Source organism: Sinocyclocheilus anshuiensis, unplaced genomic scaffold (assembly GCF_001515605.1).
Source record: "Sinocyclocheilus anshuiensis isolate Anshui unplaced genomic scaffold, SAMN03320099.WGS_v1.1 scaffold234, whole genome shotgun sequence".
In the NCBI taxonomy this organism is placed as follows: domain Eukaryota; kingdom Metazoa; phylum Chordata; class Actinopteri; order Cypriniformes; family Cyprinidae; genus Sinocyclocheilus; species Sinocyclocheilus anshuiensis.
In genome coordinates this window covers 616781-633507 of record NW_015544165.1, presented here as the reverse complement: position 1 = coordinate 633507, position 16727 = coordinate 616781, and the positions used below count along the sequence as shown (strand labels likewise).

At 34.3% G+C, this 16727-nt stretch overlaps 4 protein-coding genes and 1 pseudogene across 8 annotated transcripts in view; 2 read left to right on the top strand and 3 right to left on the bottom strand.

Moving 5' to 3' along the window:
- The window catches only part of LOC107695775 (ubiquitin conjugation factor E4 B-like), a 41849-nt gene extending 41068 nt beyond the window's left edge, over positions 1-781 (bottom strand). The window contains 1 exon segment of the mRNA XM_016495816.1: positions 523-781. Within this exon segment, the coding sequence (XP_016351302.1) occupies positions 523-546 (24 nt within the window). The 5' untranslated portion in view covers positions 547-781.
- Positions 782-1075: 294 nt separating this feature from the next.
- On the bottom strand, positions 1076-2861 carry LOC107695774 (retinoid-binding protein 7-like). The gene is made up of 4 exons (XM_016495815.1): positions 2748-2861; positions 2182-2360; positions 1828-1929; positions 1076-1721 (listed from the first exon to the last, which is right to left on the bottom strand). The coding sequence occupies exons 1-4, from the start codon at positions 2818-2820 to the stop codon at positions 1668-1670; spliced, it is 408 nt and encodes a 135-aa protein (XP_016351301.1). The 5' UTR covers positions 2821-2861; the 3' UTR covers positions 1076-1667.
- A 2620-nt stretch (positions 2862-5481) lies between these two features.
- LOC107695726 (nicotinamide/nicotinic acid mononucleotide adenylyltransferase 1-like) lies at positions 5482-8379 on the bottom strand (annotated as a pseudogene).
- A 578-nt stretch (positions 8380-8957) lies between these two features.
- LOC107695772 (protein LZIC-like) lies at positions 8958-10971 on the top strand. Of its 2 annotated transcripts, none has more exons than XM_016495814.1 (7): positions 8958-9080; positions 9465-9571; positions 9647-9782; positions 9952-10050; positions 10138-10233; positions 10331-10412; positions 10503-10971. In XM_016495814.1, the coding sequence occupies exons 2-7, from the start codon at positions 9471-9473 to the stop codon at positions 10559-10561; spliced, it is 573 nt and encodes a 190-aa protein (XP_016351300.1). In that variant the 5' UTR covers positions 8958-9080; positions 9465-9470; the 3' UTR covers positions 10562-10971. The 2 variants fall into 2 exon arrangements, with proteins under 2 accessions (XP_016351300.1, XP_016351299.1); XM_016495813.1 differs by having other exon boundaries at positions 8958-9086.
- Positions 10972-13573: 2602 nt separating this feature from the next.
- LOC107695771 (protein LZIC-like) lies at positions 13574-16240 on the top strand. Of its 4 annotated transcripts, XM_016495810.1 has the most exons (8): positions 13574-13645; positions 14725-14831; positions 14916-15051; positions 15221-15319; positions 15407-15502; positions 15600-15681; positions 15772-15855; positions 15939-16240. In XM_016495810.1, exons 1-7 carry the CDS (start codon positions 13601-13603, stop codon positions 15828-15830), a joined length of 624 nt encoding a protein of 207 aa, XP_016351296.1. In that variant the 5' UTR covers positions 13574-13600; the 3' UTR covers positions 15831-15855; positions 15939-16240. The 4 variants fall into 4 exon arrangements, with proteins under 4 accessions (XP_016351296.1, XP_016351295.1, XP_016351298.1 ...); XM_016495809.1 differs by having other exon boundaries at positions 15772-16240; XM_016495812.1 differs by lacking the exon at positions 13574-13645 and adding an exon at positions 14212-14340 and having other exon boundaries at positions 15772-16240.
- Positions 16241-16727: the final 487 nt, after the last annotated feature.

Here is a 16727-nt window from a genome sequence, read left to right as displayed (position 1 = left end):
TTTTATCTCTTCACACGACAGTCTTTCAGCCATTTTGGATTCCCAGCGAAGAAAAGCTTCACAAAAGAAATGTTAACTTGTCAACTGGTTACACGCTCCCCAGCGACTGCAAACGATAAGGCTGTTATTTTAATTGTGAAAATAAAAATAAGAAAAAAGCAGATGATCGAGGCTTGTGGCAGATCCAGTTTGTCAAACGTATCACTTGCTAACGAGCTGACTGGAAATAACCTCCATATTCTCATTTAATTTCGCTTCTATATCGGCACTTAAGTTGCTCAAAATGAGATTCAGAATCTAGCCTCATTTATTTCTATGCGAAATAAATTTAATCTGGATATATTGAGTTGTTGGTTAGCCGGTGTCCTGTTAGCTTATCCCATCATTACTGCGATTGAAAAAGAAGGTGACAATGACAAGCCAATAAGCATTTAATAAAACCCAAAAACATAACAGTCATGCAATCAGAGAAGCCGTATCGACTGGAAATACATTGATTACACTGTGTGGAAATCGCCTTACCTCTTCAGGACTGAGCTGCTCCATTGCCTTTCTTTTAATTTTCAGCTTAATTATGTTGCTAGCCAGTCAGCTAGCTTCCTTATAAACACCAAAAGTGCATAGTCTGAACCATAAAACAAATATCAATGAGCTGTGATTGTCTAATTTAAATCTTTATATTAAAACATCAAACGCGCGTGACTTCCGATATGGAAGGGTTATATTCGGTATCTTTTAAGAATGAAACAAACACAAAAGTATTATTCGTCAAAACACCGACGCGGCCATTTTGGATCTGGAGTCACGTGACGCGAGATCGGCACATTCCAGGCTGCGGCAGTTCAGGAAACTGATTTCACTGCTGAGGCGACCTCAAGAGACTTGTTTTCTTCAGAACCAAGGGCCAGTTTCATAAACACTATGTCACTATAAAGTCACTATGTTAAGAACTAGTTTGACCAACTAGCACTTAGCCAAGAGGTAACCAATGTTACTTTTCTGATTCAAACTTCAATTATTAATCATTTGTTTTGTAAATTGGCTAAATTATTATTTGTATTTGTTGTTGTGGTTTTAAAAAGAGAGATGATGATAATGATTTGTTGATTGTAAATCCTTATAAAAGAGACATTGCAACCCAGTATTAGCAAATAAACACACAAAGTAAAAATCAGCAAAAAATAAAACTAAATAAACCAGTTACAAACTGTTTTTTTAAGTATTCAAAAAGAGGCATGGTCCTTAATTAGTCATATTCTGGTGAAATAATGATTCTGGGGTGCAGAAATACTGAAGCGCATTACACATTGCTAAATGTCTGTGAATGTGGTTCTTGTATTACATGTAAACATGATTAGGCAAAGTTGGCACAACTATGGACAACATACAGTGTTACCAGTGGGTAAGCTGCTGCTGACCTGACTTCTGTTTGTTCATGGTCTTATGGCGCCCTCTAGTGACACTATAAATCACGCTCATAGACACTCTGGCTCAGTCTGCAAGCCTCTCGCTGAATGTAGTTGATTAGTCAGGTATTGAGGCACAAGTTGACGCTCATGGTTCTTCCTCTTGCCTCATATTCCTCTGACTCTGAAGTGAGTTTAAAGTGTAAACCGCTTTGTTTACATCAGTACACCTTTTCTTGTAGTAAACATCACAGCAGGGCCTCAAACAACCCGTTTGAAAACTTGTTTGCAGACTTGATCTTCACAGTGCAACTCCTATAAAGGGTTGAGAGGTATGATTATTAGTGAGGTGATTAATGAAATCAGCTATTTTTTAATCATCACTATTTTTATAGTGTAAGATGCTTAATTTCACACTTACCAAATGGAGTTTGTCGTCCTCGATCCAGTGTGCCCAACCTCTGTTCTTCTTCTCACCTTTTTGAATGCACACCAACTTGTTCCCCTCCCATGCCACCAGAGACTAGAGAAATCAATTTAGGTTTAATTTAAAACATAAAACATCCATTTTGTCTTTTCAGAAAATATTTGCATTCAAACAGCCTAAAGGGCTGTCAGTTTTCTTCTATGAAATGTTCTATTAAATGTCATGGAAATAAATTAATCAATAAAGTAACATTTAATTTTACCGTGTCCTTGTCACACGTTACATGTACTTACTATAGTAAAAACAGTAAATTATGTGTTGCAATATAATGATAAATCTTTGTAATACCTTGCAGTGTCTGTCATCCAGTCCCTTGGTGAACTCTTGAAACTCCTCATTGACTCTGAAGGAGAAAGTGTAGTTTCTGATGGTGCTGAGAGTCTTGACGACATATCGATCCCCCACCTGCTCGATCACCTTACGATGTTTTAGCTTCAGGGCGATCTTGCGGGTGTACAGACTTATCCCTGTGAGAAGATAAAGTTTAGGACCTATTACTCCTGACACATTAAAAACAAATGGAATGGTTTACACACTATAATATAATATAGTATAATATAATATAATATAATATAATATAATATAATATAATATAATATAATATAATATAATATAATATAATATAATATAATATAATATAATATAATATAATATAATATAATATAATATAATATAATATAATATAATATAATATAATATAATATAATATAATATAATATAATATAATATAATATAATATAATATAATATAATATAATAAACATGCAATAAGAAAAAATAACTATAAGCTATATGTCAATTTTAGCAACAGAATTAAGAACAATTATCTATTTCAACTAGAAAAAGAATGCTTACCTAAAGCAGTCATGTATCCCTCAAAGTTGACATTGCACACCATGTCCCATGAACCACAGAGGCTTACAGGCATTTTGTTAACCGTCTGCAAATTATTCCAGTACAAAACAAGGTGCAAGGTGTGAGCGTGACAGCCAGAAGGATTCCCAGCACTTATATGTGTTGTGAGCTGAGTGGGCGGTCCCTCGTATCTACGTATTCTAATTTGCACGTCGTCAACTCTTCAAAAGGTCATGCCTTACGTAAAGTAAAACGTGTCTGACAGGTGTTTATGTGTAAATAGTTTGCCAAAACACACCCGTTAACACAATACTACCTGTTCAGACGCTAAATTAGTCATAGAAAATGCAACGCTTGATATATGATTAAAATATGCGATATATCTATTACAAAGTATACTTAATGTCGTCACACTCAATTTTTCTCTCATTAACTTTGTTTGCATGTCTTCAATTTTTCTGGTCTTCCTTGTAATTTGATCAAAGGTATCTTTGCAGCAGCAAGAAAAAAAATTCCATTGCTGTCAAATGATCCCACATAAGACATCATCATCATCACATGAGCGCCACAAAACAAAACAATTGCGCACGTGAAGTTACTGTGAATTTCTTAAAAGATTATAAATATAGAGACCGAAACTTGCTATTTCTGAGCATGTGAGGATACATATGTGTTAACTAAAACTAAATTAAGTGACACTGTGTGGATACAATACATCTAGGCTATAATGCATAAGCTTATACTCTTTTATAAATCACATGACTGATTAAACAAATTTGATCACAATAAAGAAAACTACAAGGTGTCAAATGTGACTTGGAAGTGAATATTACACTTGCTAAGATGTTTTTATTATATGCAAATACACAATCTGTGAAAGACCCATTCATTTCGTCAATGAATGGTTTAAACCAGAAGGATTCCCAGCACTTATATGTGTTGTGAGCTGAGTGGGCGGTCCCTCGTATCTACGTATTCTAATTTGCACGTCGTCAACTCTTCAAAAGGTCATGCCTTACGTAAAGTAAAACGTGTCTGACAGGTGTTTATGTGTAAATAGTTTGCCAAAACACACCCGTTAACACAATACTACCTGTTCAGACGCTAAATTAGTCATAGAAAATGCAACGCTTGATATATGATTAAAATATGCGATATATCTATTACAAAGTATACTTAATGTCGTCACACTCAATTTTTCTCTCATTAACTTTGTTTGCATGTCTTCAATTTTTCTGGTCTTCCTTGTAATTTGATCAAAGGTATCTTTGCAGCAGCAAGAAAAAAAATTCCATTGCTGTCAAATGATCCCACATAAGACATCATCATCATCACATGAGCGCCACAAAACAAAACAATTGCGCACGTGAAGTTACTGTGAATTTCTTAAAAGATTATAAATATAGAGACCGAAACTTGCTATTTCTGAGCATGTGAGGATACATATGTGTTAACTAAAACTAAATTAAGTGACACTGTGTGGATACAATACATCTAGGCTATAATGCATAAGCTTATACTCTTTTATAAATCACATGACTGATTAAACAAATTTGATCACAATAAAGAAAACTACAAGGTGTCAAATGTGACTTGGAAGTGAATATTACACTTGCTAAGATTATTTTTATTATATGCAAATACACAATATGTGAAAGACCCATTCATTTCGTCAATGAATGGTTTAAAAAAAATCTTTCAGTCATATGAGTTTTGTGAGTCAGGGAAACTCACGTAAAGTCTTTTTCTTGTTACTATTTATAAATCTGTCCAGGTCACAGATGACGTCGGATATGACTTCCGCGGAAAACAAACTACTTCACTATGTGCACGGCAGAGACGACGTTTTATTCCTGGGAATTCCCACTTTTATTTAGTCTATGTGTGGTAAAACAAAGAGCTTCAGAAATGAGCACTGATCTAACAGGTCTTCAGATTATGATCATGTTCTGTAACGACGAAAAAGCTTGTAAGAGCTTCACTGTCAAATTGCTGTCAGCAAAAATATCAGCACTGAAAACTCACAGATAAAAAATATCTGATGTTGAAATGCTCAGAGCAAATATTTTCACTTGTCAAATAAATGTCACTGAGTAAATGTGGCATATCATAGCTTGAATTCTAGAGCAACCTTCTCAATGACCCTTGACTCTTGTTATGCAAACACATTTCATTATAATATAGAGATATTATAATGAAAAAGATAAAAGGACGATTCTAAACAGGTTTTCCATTTATTAGCACCGAGTGATTTAGAGCGTTTATTGCTCTAAATATTAAAATAACTTTTTGTATACTCTTGAGGTAAACAGTAAGCTTAATATTCAAAAATAATTTATCAAAATTTCTCTTCTACAAGTAACTTTCTATGTTTGGCAGCAAACTACAATAAAACAAATTTTCTGAATGTATCAATCTCTTTATTTAAAAATGTAAAACATATTTCAATCAAATAATATTTCCCAATATTTAGCATATATTTTTGATCATACTGAATCATTCATGATAACATTCATGATGCAAAGCAGTCACTCACCACCAAATGAGTTCAAGGAAGCAAAATGAACTATGAATCAAGTGTCAGTCAAGTTCTGTGGGCAACAGACCAGCCCTCTATCAAAGACCACAAACACAACAAGAAACTAGTTCAAAAGCAGCAGAACATTTTAGTCTAGTTAGTGCTGGTGTATCTCTGAAAAGGGGCGAGGATACATCAGCATTCTTCTGCTCGCTCTCAGCACAGACTGTGTTCTTGAATATAGCGCACCACAGGGTCAGGCAGCAGGTAGCGGACTATCTAAAATATAGATTTATGACAATAATACACATCATTTTAGTGATTTTGAATGTTTTAATCGTGGATCTTGTTATGAAAATCATGATTCGTTTGAAAATTGTGCTCCTTTACAAAGCCATATGGGCAAGCCAACACTATATGTTAATTACAGTATGGTTAGCAACTATAAATATTATTAAAACACGAAGACAGAGTATGTTGTATGTGAGTAAATTATATTTTAGCTTATTTAAAAAAAAAAAAAAAGTGACACTACCGTTCAAAAGTTTGGGGTCACCAAGATTTTGTTTTGTTTTGTTTTTTAAAAGAAAGAAATGAATACTTATTCAGCATGAATACACCATACAAGTTTTTGTTTTCAAATAAATGCTGTTCTTTTGAACTTTATATTCATCAAAGAATCCTGAAAAAATGTTTTCCACAAAATATTAAGCAGTACAACTGTTTTCAACACTGATAATAAGAAATGTTTTTTGCACATCAAATCAGCAATTAGAATGATTTCTGAAGGATCATGCAACACTGAAGCCTGGATACATTGCTTTTTAAATTATATACAATTAGAAAAAAATATATTTTAAATTGTAATGCAATTTTACTGTATTGCTGTTTTTACTGTAGTTTTTATCAAATACACTCTTAAAAATAAAGGTGCTTCACGATGCCATAGAAGAACCTTTTTGTCTAAATGGTTCCATAAAGAACCTTTAACATCTGAAGAACCTTTCTGTTTCACAAAAGGTTCTTTGTGGCGAAATAAGGTTCTTCAGATTACAAAAACGCAAGAAAGAGATGGTTCTTTAAAGAACCTTTGACTGAATGGTTCTTTGTGGAACCAAAAATGGTTCTTCTATGGCATCGCTTGAAGAGTGTACATGTAGCATTGGTGAGCATAAGAGACTTCTTTTCAAAAACATAAAAAAATCTTACAGACCCCAAACTTCTGACCGGTAGTGTTTTCATAATGTATTTACATTGTATATTTTTACAGTCTTCATATTATATTTTATTTTTATATGTATGTCATATTTGTATTTAATATTTTATATATTCTTTTTTAAATAAAGAATATTTTTACAACTCTTTTAAATTTTGTTATAACATGTATTAATAATAAATACAAATTAAATTAGTGTTTCATTTGAGTATATTGCTGTAAAAATCGGTGTCCACTGCAAAACCAAAATCCAGTAGAAAAACACTGGTCTGTTCTCAAAAAGTATTTCACATGTTTCTCTTCATTAGTAGTTTCAATTTTCACTTCTTACACCTTTACATTTGCTTCAAAGTGTTCCACTAGCAGAGGAATGCTGTCAGACAGTGCTGAGAGATGCAGATTGTGCTGAACTGTGTAAACACTCATAAATATAACTCGCTGTACATTGTTTCTCTACTGTCTGGAGAGCACATCAGCCGTTAATTTTATTGCCTGTTTTCAAGTATTGTGACAGAGTGGCATTCTAAAGTAAACACCCTTTTAAGTGCCCTGAGCAATAGTTCCTATTAGAATTTATCCTAAGGACTGCTGTGGATTATTTTAGCTTTTTTATTATTTTACCATATACTTGCTTTTGTGTTAATATAAGAAGAGCTCTGACAAATGTTTTTATTTTGTTCCAGCTTTCTCCTCTTCCCACACCTCACTGTGTCCTCATCATTGTTGTTCTCGCTGGAAATAAGTTCTGCATGATGGTGCCTAGTAAAGATCAGAATGATCTGATTTAATGTCAATTTTGCATAAAACTTTGATCATTTTGACATAGTAGCACATCAAATATGACGTCCTACCATGCACACAAGATCAGATGTGACATGGAACTCATGCAAAAAAAGAAAACACTACAATAGGTGCAAAACAGAATAGGTGTATCAGATTTATCTTTCACTTCACCCAAAATGAAGTCTCTTAAATCACATGATCTTAAGACGTTCCCACCGAACTACTTTGGCTGTCTCCACCCACTCCGGCTGCGAGAGGGTGCTCGCTGCAGAGCCAAATGGGAGGAGCTGGAGCTCTAGCTCCCCCTCGCTGGATGTAATGGGTGGAGCTAGACACCCAACCACTCCCTAACCCTACCCCTTACCCTATCGCTAAACATAACTCCACCCATTAGTTCACACAGAGGTGGAGCTGGACATCCAGAGAGGGGGAGCTGGAGGTCATTTGGCTCTGCAGTGAGCAGTACTTGCCGGCTGCTGGCTCTCCCAGTCATCCACTGTGATCCAATCAGAGTTCTCCGTGGCTAGCCATCTCTAACTGATGGCAGGCTTCAATCAGACCTGTCTTTTTATAGCTATCTCCAAATGGAGAGATTATGCCTTTCACCACTATGTATCTTCCTAAATCAACAAAAAAAGTTGTGTATGTTAAATATGCATGTTTGATGAGTGATAACAAAATAGAGGACTTTTATAATAATATAGATTCACATTAAAGGGATAGTTCACCCAAAAAAAAAAAATTCGTCATCACTTACTCATCCTAATGTTGTTCCAAACTTTTATGAGTTGTTTTCTTCTGTTGTACACAAAAGAAGATATTGTGAAGAATGCTTGTAATCAAACATGACATCAATAGATTTTGTTCCATACTATGAAAGTCAACAGTTTGGTTACCAAACTTCTTCAAAATTCTCCATTCTTCTTTTGTGTTCAGTAGAAGAAAGAACTTGAGGGTGAATAAATTATGACAACATTTTCATTTTTGGGTGAACTATCCCTTTAAAACTTTTTTTAAAATAAAACTTACCAGTGTCTTCAAGGTGATCCCGAGCCAGTTCGAACATACAGAGGTGCATGTTTGTGATGGGGTTGAAAGACCCGCATGCCAGCATAATAAAGGTTTGTTTCAGGATATATTATTATTATTATTGTTGTTGTAATTAAATATAAATATTACCTAAATGGAAATCACAATTAAATCTCGTTTCCTGCCTCCAAAGTTTAGGTATATGCATTACTACTGTAGTTCATGAGCTAACAGTGTATGTTATCTAATAATTAACTATTCTTAATGACACAAATGGGTTTAGGAATGATATTCTATTCAATAAAACGCCATTCCACAAATATGCGCAATAATATGTAATCAAAGCAGGACTAAACGTGTTTACTTCTTAGCAATTCAACAAACTTGTCTAGTGCTTCCTATTTATCTAATTGCAGTGGTTGTGCTTCAGTAAAACTTCACCGACTTTATTTAGCCAACAGATGCAGCGAAATATTGCTCTATAGTAAACAAACAGCAAGACCGACAAAATGCGAAGTTCTTAAAAATATTCGTATTTTACCCTTGTAGTACTAGCTGTAATAGTACCGTGGAACAAATGATCAATGCGCGTGTGACCATGCGCAATTCCTACGTCTTCGTAGTGTGTTCATGATAATCAACTCTGCGCAGAGTTTACGCAGAGAAGCCATTGGCTTTCTATTGGAGATAAATAGTGCTAGCAAACCACACCTTAGCAACTGGACTTGGGAACTTAAGTCTCATTATAATTTTGTCTTCATCAGTAGGACTTTTTTTGGAGAAAAAAGTACGGGTGAGAATTACTACTTGATTCACGTAAAATCATGCCGTTTAGGATCCTGTTACAGTTCGTACGTTTGTTTGTTTCTATATATTTTAGTGCAAGCTAAGCTAACTGCGCAGTGAGAGAGAATAAAGCAGAAGGTGACAAAAGAATGCGCTTTATTTAATGGATGTTATACCAGACCTGTAACAATATTTACTTTGATACAGCCAACACTATACTAATTCGGATCAGTTCAGAAATTTGTATATCAGTAACTTGTATTATACTTGTATTATAACTTGTATATCAGATTATAACAGCTGTGACATTCCCATATGTAGTAATAATGTTCCGTATGAATAGATGGTGCTAAAATGTGATTATGCTTGTTAATTATTTAAAAAGACAACAATGGCTTCTCGAGGGGCATCAGAAACAAGCAAACTCAGACAAAACATGGAAGAACAGCTGGACCGGTTAATGCAACAGCTTCAGGATTTAGAGGAGTGCAGGTAATGGCATCCCACCAGTTCTCTGTAACACACATTCAGTTACATGCACAAATTTGATTATTTTTTCAATTGCAGAGAAGAACTTGAAGAGGAGGAATATGAAGAAACCAAAAAAGAGACACTAGAACAGTTGAGCGAGTTCAATGAGTCATTAAAGAAGTTGATATCTGGGAATATGACACTAGTTGATGAACTGGGGGGAATGCAGCTGGTAAGAATTTACATTTTATTGTATTGAAGTTCATATATATATATATATATATATATATATATATATAGATGATTTTTTTTAAATTACTGTACAAAGACATCTAGACTAACGTCTACTAGTATAAATAATTTTGTATGCTGAGAGATCATTTACTGCACATATTTATCAGGCAATCCAAGCTGCCATCAGTCAGGCATTCAAGACACCTGAAGTCATTCGGCTGTTTGCAAAAAAGCAGCCAGGGCAATTGAGGACAAGACTGGCTGAGGTGAATATTAATTGTTTTTAAATATTAAAATTTTCAAATATATATGCAGAGACTTAAATACGTTCTTATGATACTGTGTGAATTCAGATGGACCGTGATATGATGGTTGGAAAGCTCCCTCGAGATGTGTACACTCAGCAGAAAGTGGAGATCCTCACGGCTCTGAGAAAACTTGGCGAGAAGGTGAGAAGGATATTATTGACACAAATACTCTCACATCTATTTCAAGACTCGCATGTTAAAACTGTTTCTGATAACTGTAACTTGTTTGAATGCACAGCTGACAACAGAGGATGAAGCGTTTCTTGCTGCAAATGCTAGTGCCACTCTGAGCCACTTTGAGAAGGTGACTGCGAGCCTGGGTAAGATGAGAAGCAGCTAATTATTACTAATGAAGCATACTTTGCTTACTAAATATCTCTTTAATAATCAAATGCATCTTACCTTTCCAGGATCTGAAGATAAGATAATGGCATTGGCCAGTTCTGGAGTTGGGAAGACCCCGACATAAAGGCTTACTAGGATTGACATTTATTGTGAGTGTGGCTTAAATGCTGTCTGTGCATTTTACAGTATTTACAGTAATTTTTTAAACAATGGTTGCAATTTGTACACTTAGGAACAGAATTGTCAGATGACATCATGTGGTCACTCAACCTAAAGTAAATACATTGGGATTCATCAGACAGTTATTTGTATTGTATACATCCTATTCCTATACATTTTATATTTGATTTGGGTACAGTGAAAAAAAGTGTTCACATTTTCAGTGAAATGTCTCAAATATATACACATCACTTTAGAATAGTTCTTAACAATTTTTCTGAATACAGTGAGGTAAAATTGTCTTTATTCAAAAAGGTCTTGATTCATTTTTAACCCTTTGGTTATAATGTTATTTATTAATCTTATCATCAAGCTGTTCACCAATAAGCCTTTGGTACTAGTATTTGATAGTAAAATAGACTGTGATTACTATGCATTTTAATTTTGTTTGTCATTACTTTTTTTAACCAGTGTGATATTTGTAAATATTTTGTATTTGAATATATTTGATGATCAACATCTGAAACGTTGCCAGTGTTTTCTCTTTTCTCTATTTACAATAACCTTTCTCTTTCTCTAGTTACAATAACTTTTTTTTTTTTTTTGCATTGCATTGCACATTGTATTTGGTTGAAAAAGAGGTCAAAAACATGGTTAATCTCTGCAAATTCCATTACAAACTGGATTGTGATCTTTGGGAAATCATTATCAGTATAATTATTTATAAACCTTATAAGAAATTCCACACTACCAGGTTAACATAAAAATAACAAACAGACTGTCAGTCTAATCATTTCACTGTGACATTAGCAGGCTTCTGTATCTTCTCTGAACCACAGAGACGTTTTGTTTATATGAATTAGATATGAATATTTTTCCGTTTTCAAGCACTAGGTGGCACTCTAGTCCTGGCAACATTACTGTGGTCTGTATTTCACATACAGTCTGGTAATTCACCTTCATCATAGAGGCCTCATGAAAGATGAAATACATGAGAAAAGATCAAGGTGAATGATTATTATATATTATAAATATTGATTATTTTAATTTATATATATTACTTATTACATATACACATTTAAATACTAGCATTGGTGAGCATAAGAGACTTCTTTTCAAAAACATAAAAAAATCTTACAGACCCCAAACTTCTGACCGGTAGTGTTTTCATAATGTATTTACATTGTATATTTTTACAGTCTTCATATTATATTTTATTTTTATATGTATGTCATATTTGTATTTAATATTTTATATATTCTTTTTTAAATAAAGAATATTTTTACAACTCTTTTAAATTTTGTTATAACATGTATTAATAATAAATACAAATTAAATTAGTGTTTCATTTGAGTATATTGCTGTAAAAATCGGTGTCCACTGCAAAACCAAAATCCAGTAGAAAAACACTGGTCTGTTCTCAAAAAGTATTTCACATGTTTCTCTTCATTAGTAGTTTCAATTTTCACTTCTTACACCTTTACATTTGCTTCAAAGTGTTCCACTAGCAGAGGAATGCTGTCAGACAGTGCTGAGAGATGCAGATTGTGCTGAACTGTGTAAACACTCATAAATATAACTCGCTGTACATTGTTTCTCTACTGTCTGGAGAGCACATCAGCCGTTAATTTTATTGCCTGTTTTCAAGTATTGTGACAGAGTGGCATTCTAAAGTAAACACCCTTTTAAGTGCCCTGAGCAATAGTTCCTATTAGAATTTATCCTAAGGACTGCTGTGGATTATTTTAGCTTTTTTATTATTTTACCATATACTTGCTTTTGTGTTAATATAAGAAGAGCTCTGACAAATGTTTTTATTTTGTTCCAGCTTTCTCCTCTTCCCACACCTCACTGTGTCCTCATCATTGTTGTTCTCGCTGGAAATAAGTTCTGCATGATGGTGCCTAGTAAAGATCAGAATGATCTGATTTAATGTCAATTTTGCATAAAACTTTGATCATTTTGACATAGTAGCACATCAAATATGACGTCCTACCATGCACACAAGATCAGATGTGACATGGAACTCATGCAAAAAAAGAAAACACTACAATAGGTGCAAAACAGAATAGGTGTATCAGATTTATCTTTCACTTCACCCAAAATGAAGTCTCTTAAATCACATGATCTTAAGACGTTCCCACCGAACTACTTTGGCTGTCTCCACCCACTCCGGCTGCGAGAGGGTGCTCGCTGCAGAGCCAAATGGGAGGAGCTGGAGCTCTAGCTCCCCCTCGCTGGATGTAATGGGTGGAGCTAGACACCCAACCACTCCCTAACCCTACCCCTTACCCTATCGCTAAACATAACTTCACCCATTAGTTCACACAGAGGTGGAGCTGGACATCCAGAGAGGGGGAGCTGGAGGTCATTTGGCTCTGCAGTGAGCAGTACTTGCCGGCTGCTGGCTCTCCCAGTCATCCACTGTGATCCAATCAGAGTTCTCCGTGGCTAGCCATCTCTAACTGATGGCAGGCTTCAATCAGACCTGTCTTTTTATAGCTATCTCCAAATGGAGAGATTATGCCTTTCACCACTATGTATCTTCCTAAATCAACAAAAAAAGTTGTGTATGTTAAATATGCATGTTTGATGAGTGATAACAAAATAGAGGACTTTTATAATAATATAGATTCACATTAAAGGGATAGTTCACCCAAAAAAAAAAAATTCGTCATCACTTACTCATCCTAATGTTGTTCCAAACTTTTATGAGTTGTTTTCTTCTGTTGTACACAAAAGAAGATATTGTGAAGAATGCTTGTAATCAAACATGACATCAATAGATTTTGTTCCATACTATGAAAGTCAACAGTTTGGTTACCAAACTTCTTCAAAATTCTCCATTCTTCTTTTGTGTTCAGTAGAAGAAAGAACTTGAGGGTGAATAAATTATGACAACATTTTCATTTTTGGGTGAACTATCCCTTTAAAACTTTTTTTAAAATAAAACTTACCAGTGTCTTCAAGGTGATCCCGAGCCAGTTCGAACATACAGAGGTGCATGTTTGTGATGGGGTTGAAAGACCCGCATGCCAGCATAATAAAGGTTTGTTTCAGGATATATTATTATTATTATTGTTGTTGTAATTAAATATAAATATTACCTAAATGGAAATCACAATTAAATCTCGTTTCCTGCCTCCAAAGTTTAGGTATATGCATTACTACTGTAGTTCATGAGCTAACAGTGTATGTTATCTAATAATTAACTATTCTTAATGACACAAATGGGTTTAGGAATGATATTCTATTCAATAAAACGCCATTCCACAAATATGCGCAATAATATGTAATCAAAGCAGGACTAAACGTGTTTACTTCTTAGCAATTCAACAAACTTGTCTAGTGCTTCCTATTTATCTAATTGCAGTGGTTGTGCTTCAGTAAAACTTCACCGACTTTATTTAGCCAACAGATGCAGCGAAATATTGCTCTATAGTAAACAAACAGCAAGACCGACAAAATGCGAAGTTCTTAAAAATATTCGTATTTTACCCTTGTAGTACTAGCTGTAATAGTACCGTGGAACAAATGATCAATGCGCGTGTGACCATGCGCAATTCCTACGTCTTCGTAGTGTGTTCATGATAATCAACTCTGCGCAGAGTTTACGCAGAGAAGCCATTGGCTTTCTATTGGAGATAAATAGTGCTAGCAAACCACACCTTAGCAACTGGACTTGGGAACTTAAGTCTCATTATAATTTTGTCTTCATCAGTAGGACTTTTTTTGGAGAAAAAAGTACGGGTGAGAATTACTACTTGATTCACGTAAAATCATGCCGTTTAGGATCCTGTTACAGTTCGTACGTTTGTTTGTTTCTATATATTTTAGTGCAAGCTAAGCTAACTGCGCAGTGAGAGAGAATAAAGCAGAAGGTGACAAAAGAATGCGCTTTATTTAATGGATGTTATACCAGACCTGTAACAATATTTACTTTGATACAGCCAACACTATACTAATTCGGATCAGTTCAGAAATTTGTATATCAGTAACTTGTATTATACTTGTATTATAACTTGTATATCAGATTATAACAGCTGTGACATTCCCATATGTAGTAATAATGTTCCGTATGAATAGATGGTGCTAAAATGTGATTATGCTTGTTAATTATTTAAAAAGACAACAATGGCTTCTCGAGGGGCATCAGAAACAAGCAAACTCAGACAAAACATGGAAGAACAGCTGGACCGGTTAATGCAACAGCTTCAGGATTTAGAGGAGTGCAGGTAATGACATCCCATCAGTTCTCTACAGCACATTCAGTTACATGCACAGAAAAATACAAAAATGTCATTATTTTTCTATTGCAGAGAAGAGCTTGAAGAGGAGGAATATGAAGAAACCAAAAAAGAGACACTAGAACAGTTGAGCGAGTTCAATGAGTCTTTGAAGAAGTTGATATCTGGGAATATGACACTAGTTGATGAACTGGGGGGAATGCAGCTGGTAAGAATTTACATTTTATTGTATTGAAGTTCATATATATATATATATATATATATATATATATATAGATGATTTTTTTTAAATTACTGTACAAAGACATCTAGACTAACGTCTACTAGTATAAATAATTTTGTATGCTGAGAGATCATTTACTGCACATATTTATCAGGCAATCCAAGCTGCCATCAGTCAGGCATTCAAGACACCTGAAGTCATTCGGCTGTTTGCAAAAAAGCAGCCAGGGCAATTGAGGACAAGACTGGCTGAGGTGAATATTAATTGTTTTTAAATATTAAAATTTTCAAATATATATGCAGAGACTTAAATACGTTCTTATGATACTGTGTGAATTCAGATGGACCGTGATATGATGGTTGGAAAGCTCCCTCGAGATGTGTACACTCAGCAGAAAGTGGAGATCCTCACGGCTCTGAGAAAACTTGGCGAGAAGGTGAGAAGGATATTATTGACACAAATACTCTCACATCTATTTCAAGACTCGCATGTTAAAACTGTTTCTGATAACTGTAACTTGTTTGAATGCACAGCTGACAACAGAGGATGAAGCGTTTCTTGCTGCAAATGCTAGTGCCACTCTGAGCCACTTTGAGAAGGTGACTGCGAGCCTGGGTAAGATGAGAAGCAGCTAATTATTACTAATGAAGCATACTTTGCTTACTAAATATCTCTTTAATAATCAAATGCATCTTACCTTTCCAGGATCTGAAGATAAGATAATGGCATTGGCCAGTTCTGGAGTTGGGAAGACCCCGACATAAAGGCTTACTAGGATTGACATTTATTGTGAGTGTGGCTTAAATGCTGTCTGTGCATTTTACAGTATTTACAGTAATTTTTTAAACAATGGTTGCAATTTGTACACTTAGGAACAGAATTGTCAGATGACATCATGTGGTCACTCAACCTAAAGTAAATACATTGGGATTCATCAGACAGTTATTTGTATTGTATACATCCTATTCCTATACATTTTATATTTGATTTGGGTACAGTGAAAAAAAGTGTTCACATTTTCAGTGAAATGTCTCAAATATATACACATCACTTTAGAATAGTTCTTAACAATTTTTCTGAATACAGTGAGGTAAAATTGTCTTTATTCAAAAAGGTCTTGATTCATTTTTAACCCTTTGGTTATAATGTTATTTATTAATCTTATCATCAAGCTGTTCACCAATAAGCCTTTGGTACTAGTATTTGATAGTAAAATAGACTGTGATTACTATGCATTTTAATTTTGTTTGTCATTACTTTTTTTAACCAGTGTGATATTTGTAAATATTTTGTATTTGAATATATTTGATGATCAACATCTGAAACGTTGCCAGTGTTTTCTCTTTTCTCTATTTACAATAACCTTTCTCTTTCTCTAGTTACAATAACTTTTTTTTTTTTTTTGCATTGCATTGCACATTGTATTTGGTTGAAAAAGAGGTCAAAAACATGGTTAATCTCTGCAAATTCCATTACAAACTGGATTGTGATCTTTGGGAAATCATTATCAGTATAATTATTTATAAACCTTATAAGAAATTCCACACTACCAGGTTAACATAAAAATAACAAACAGACTGTCAGTCTAATCATTTCACTGTGACATTAGCAGGCTTCTGTATCTTCTCTGAACCACAGAGACGTTTTGTTTATATGAATTA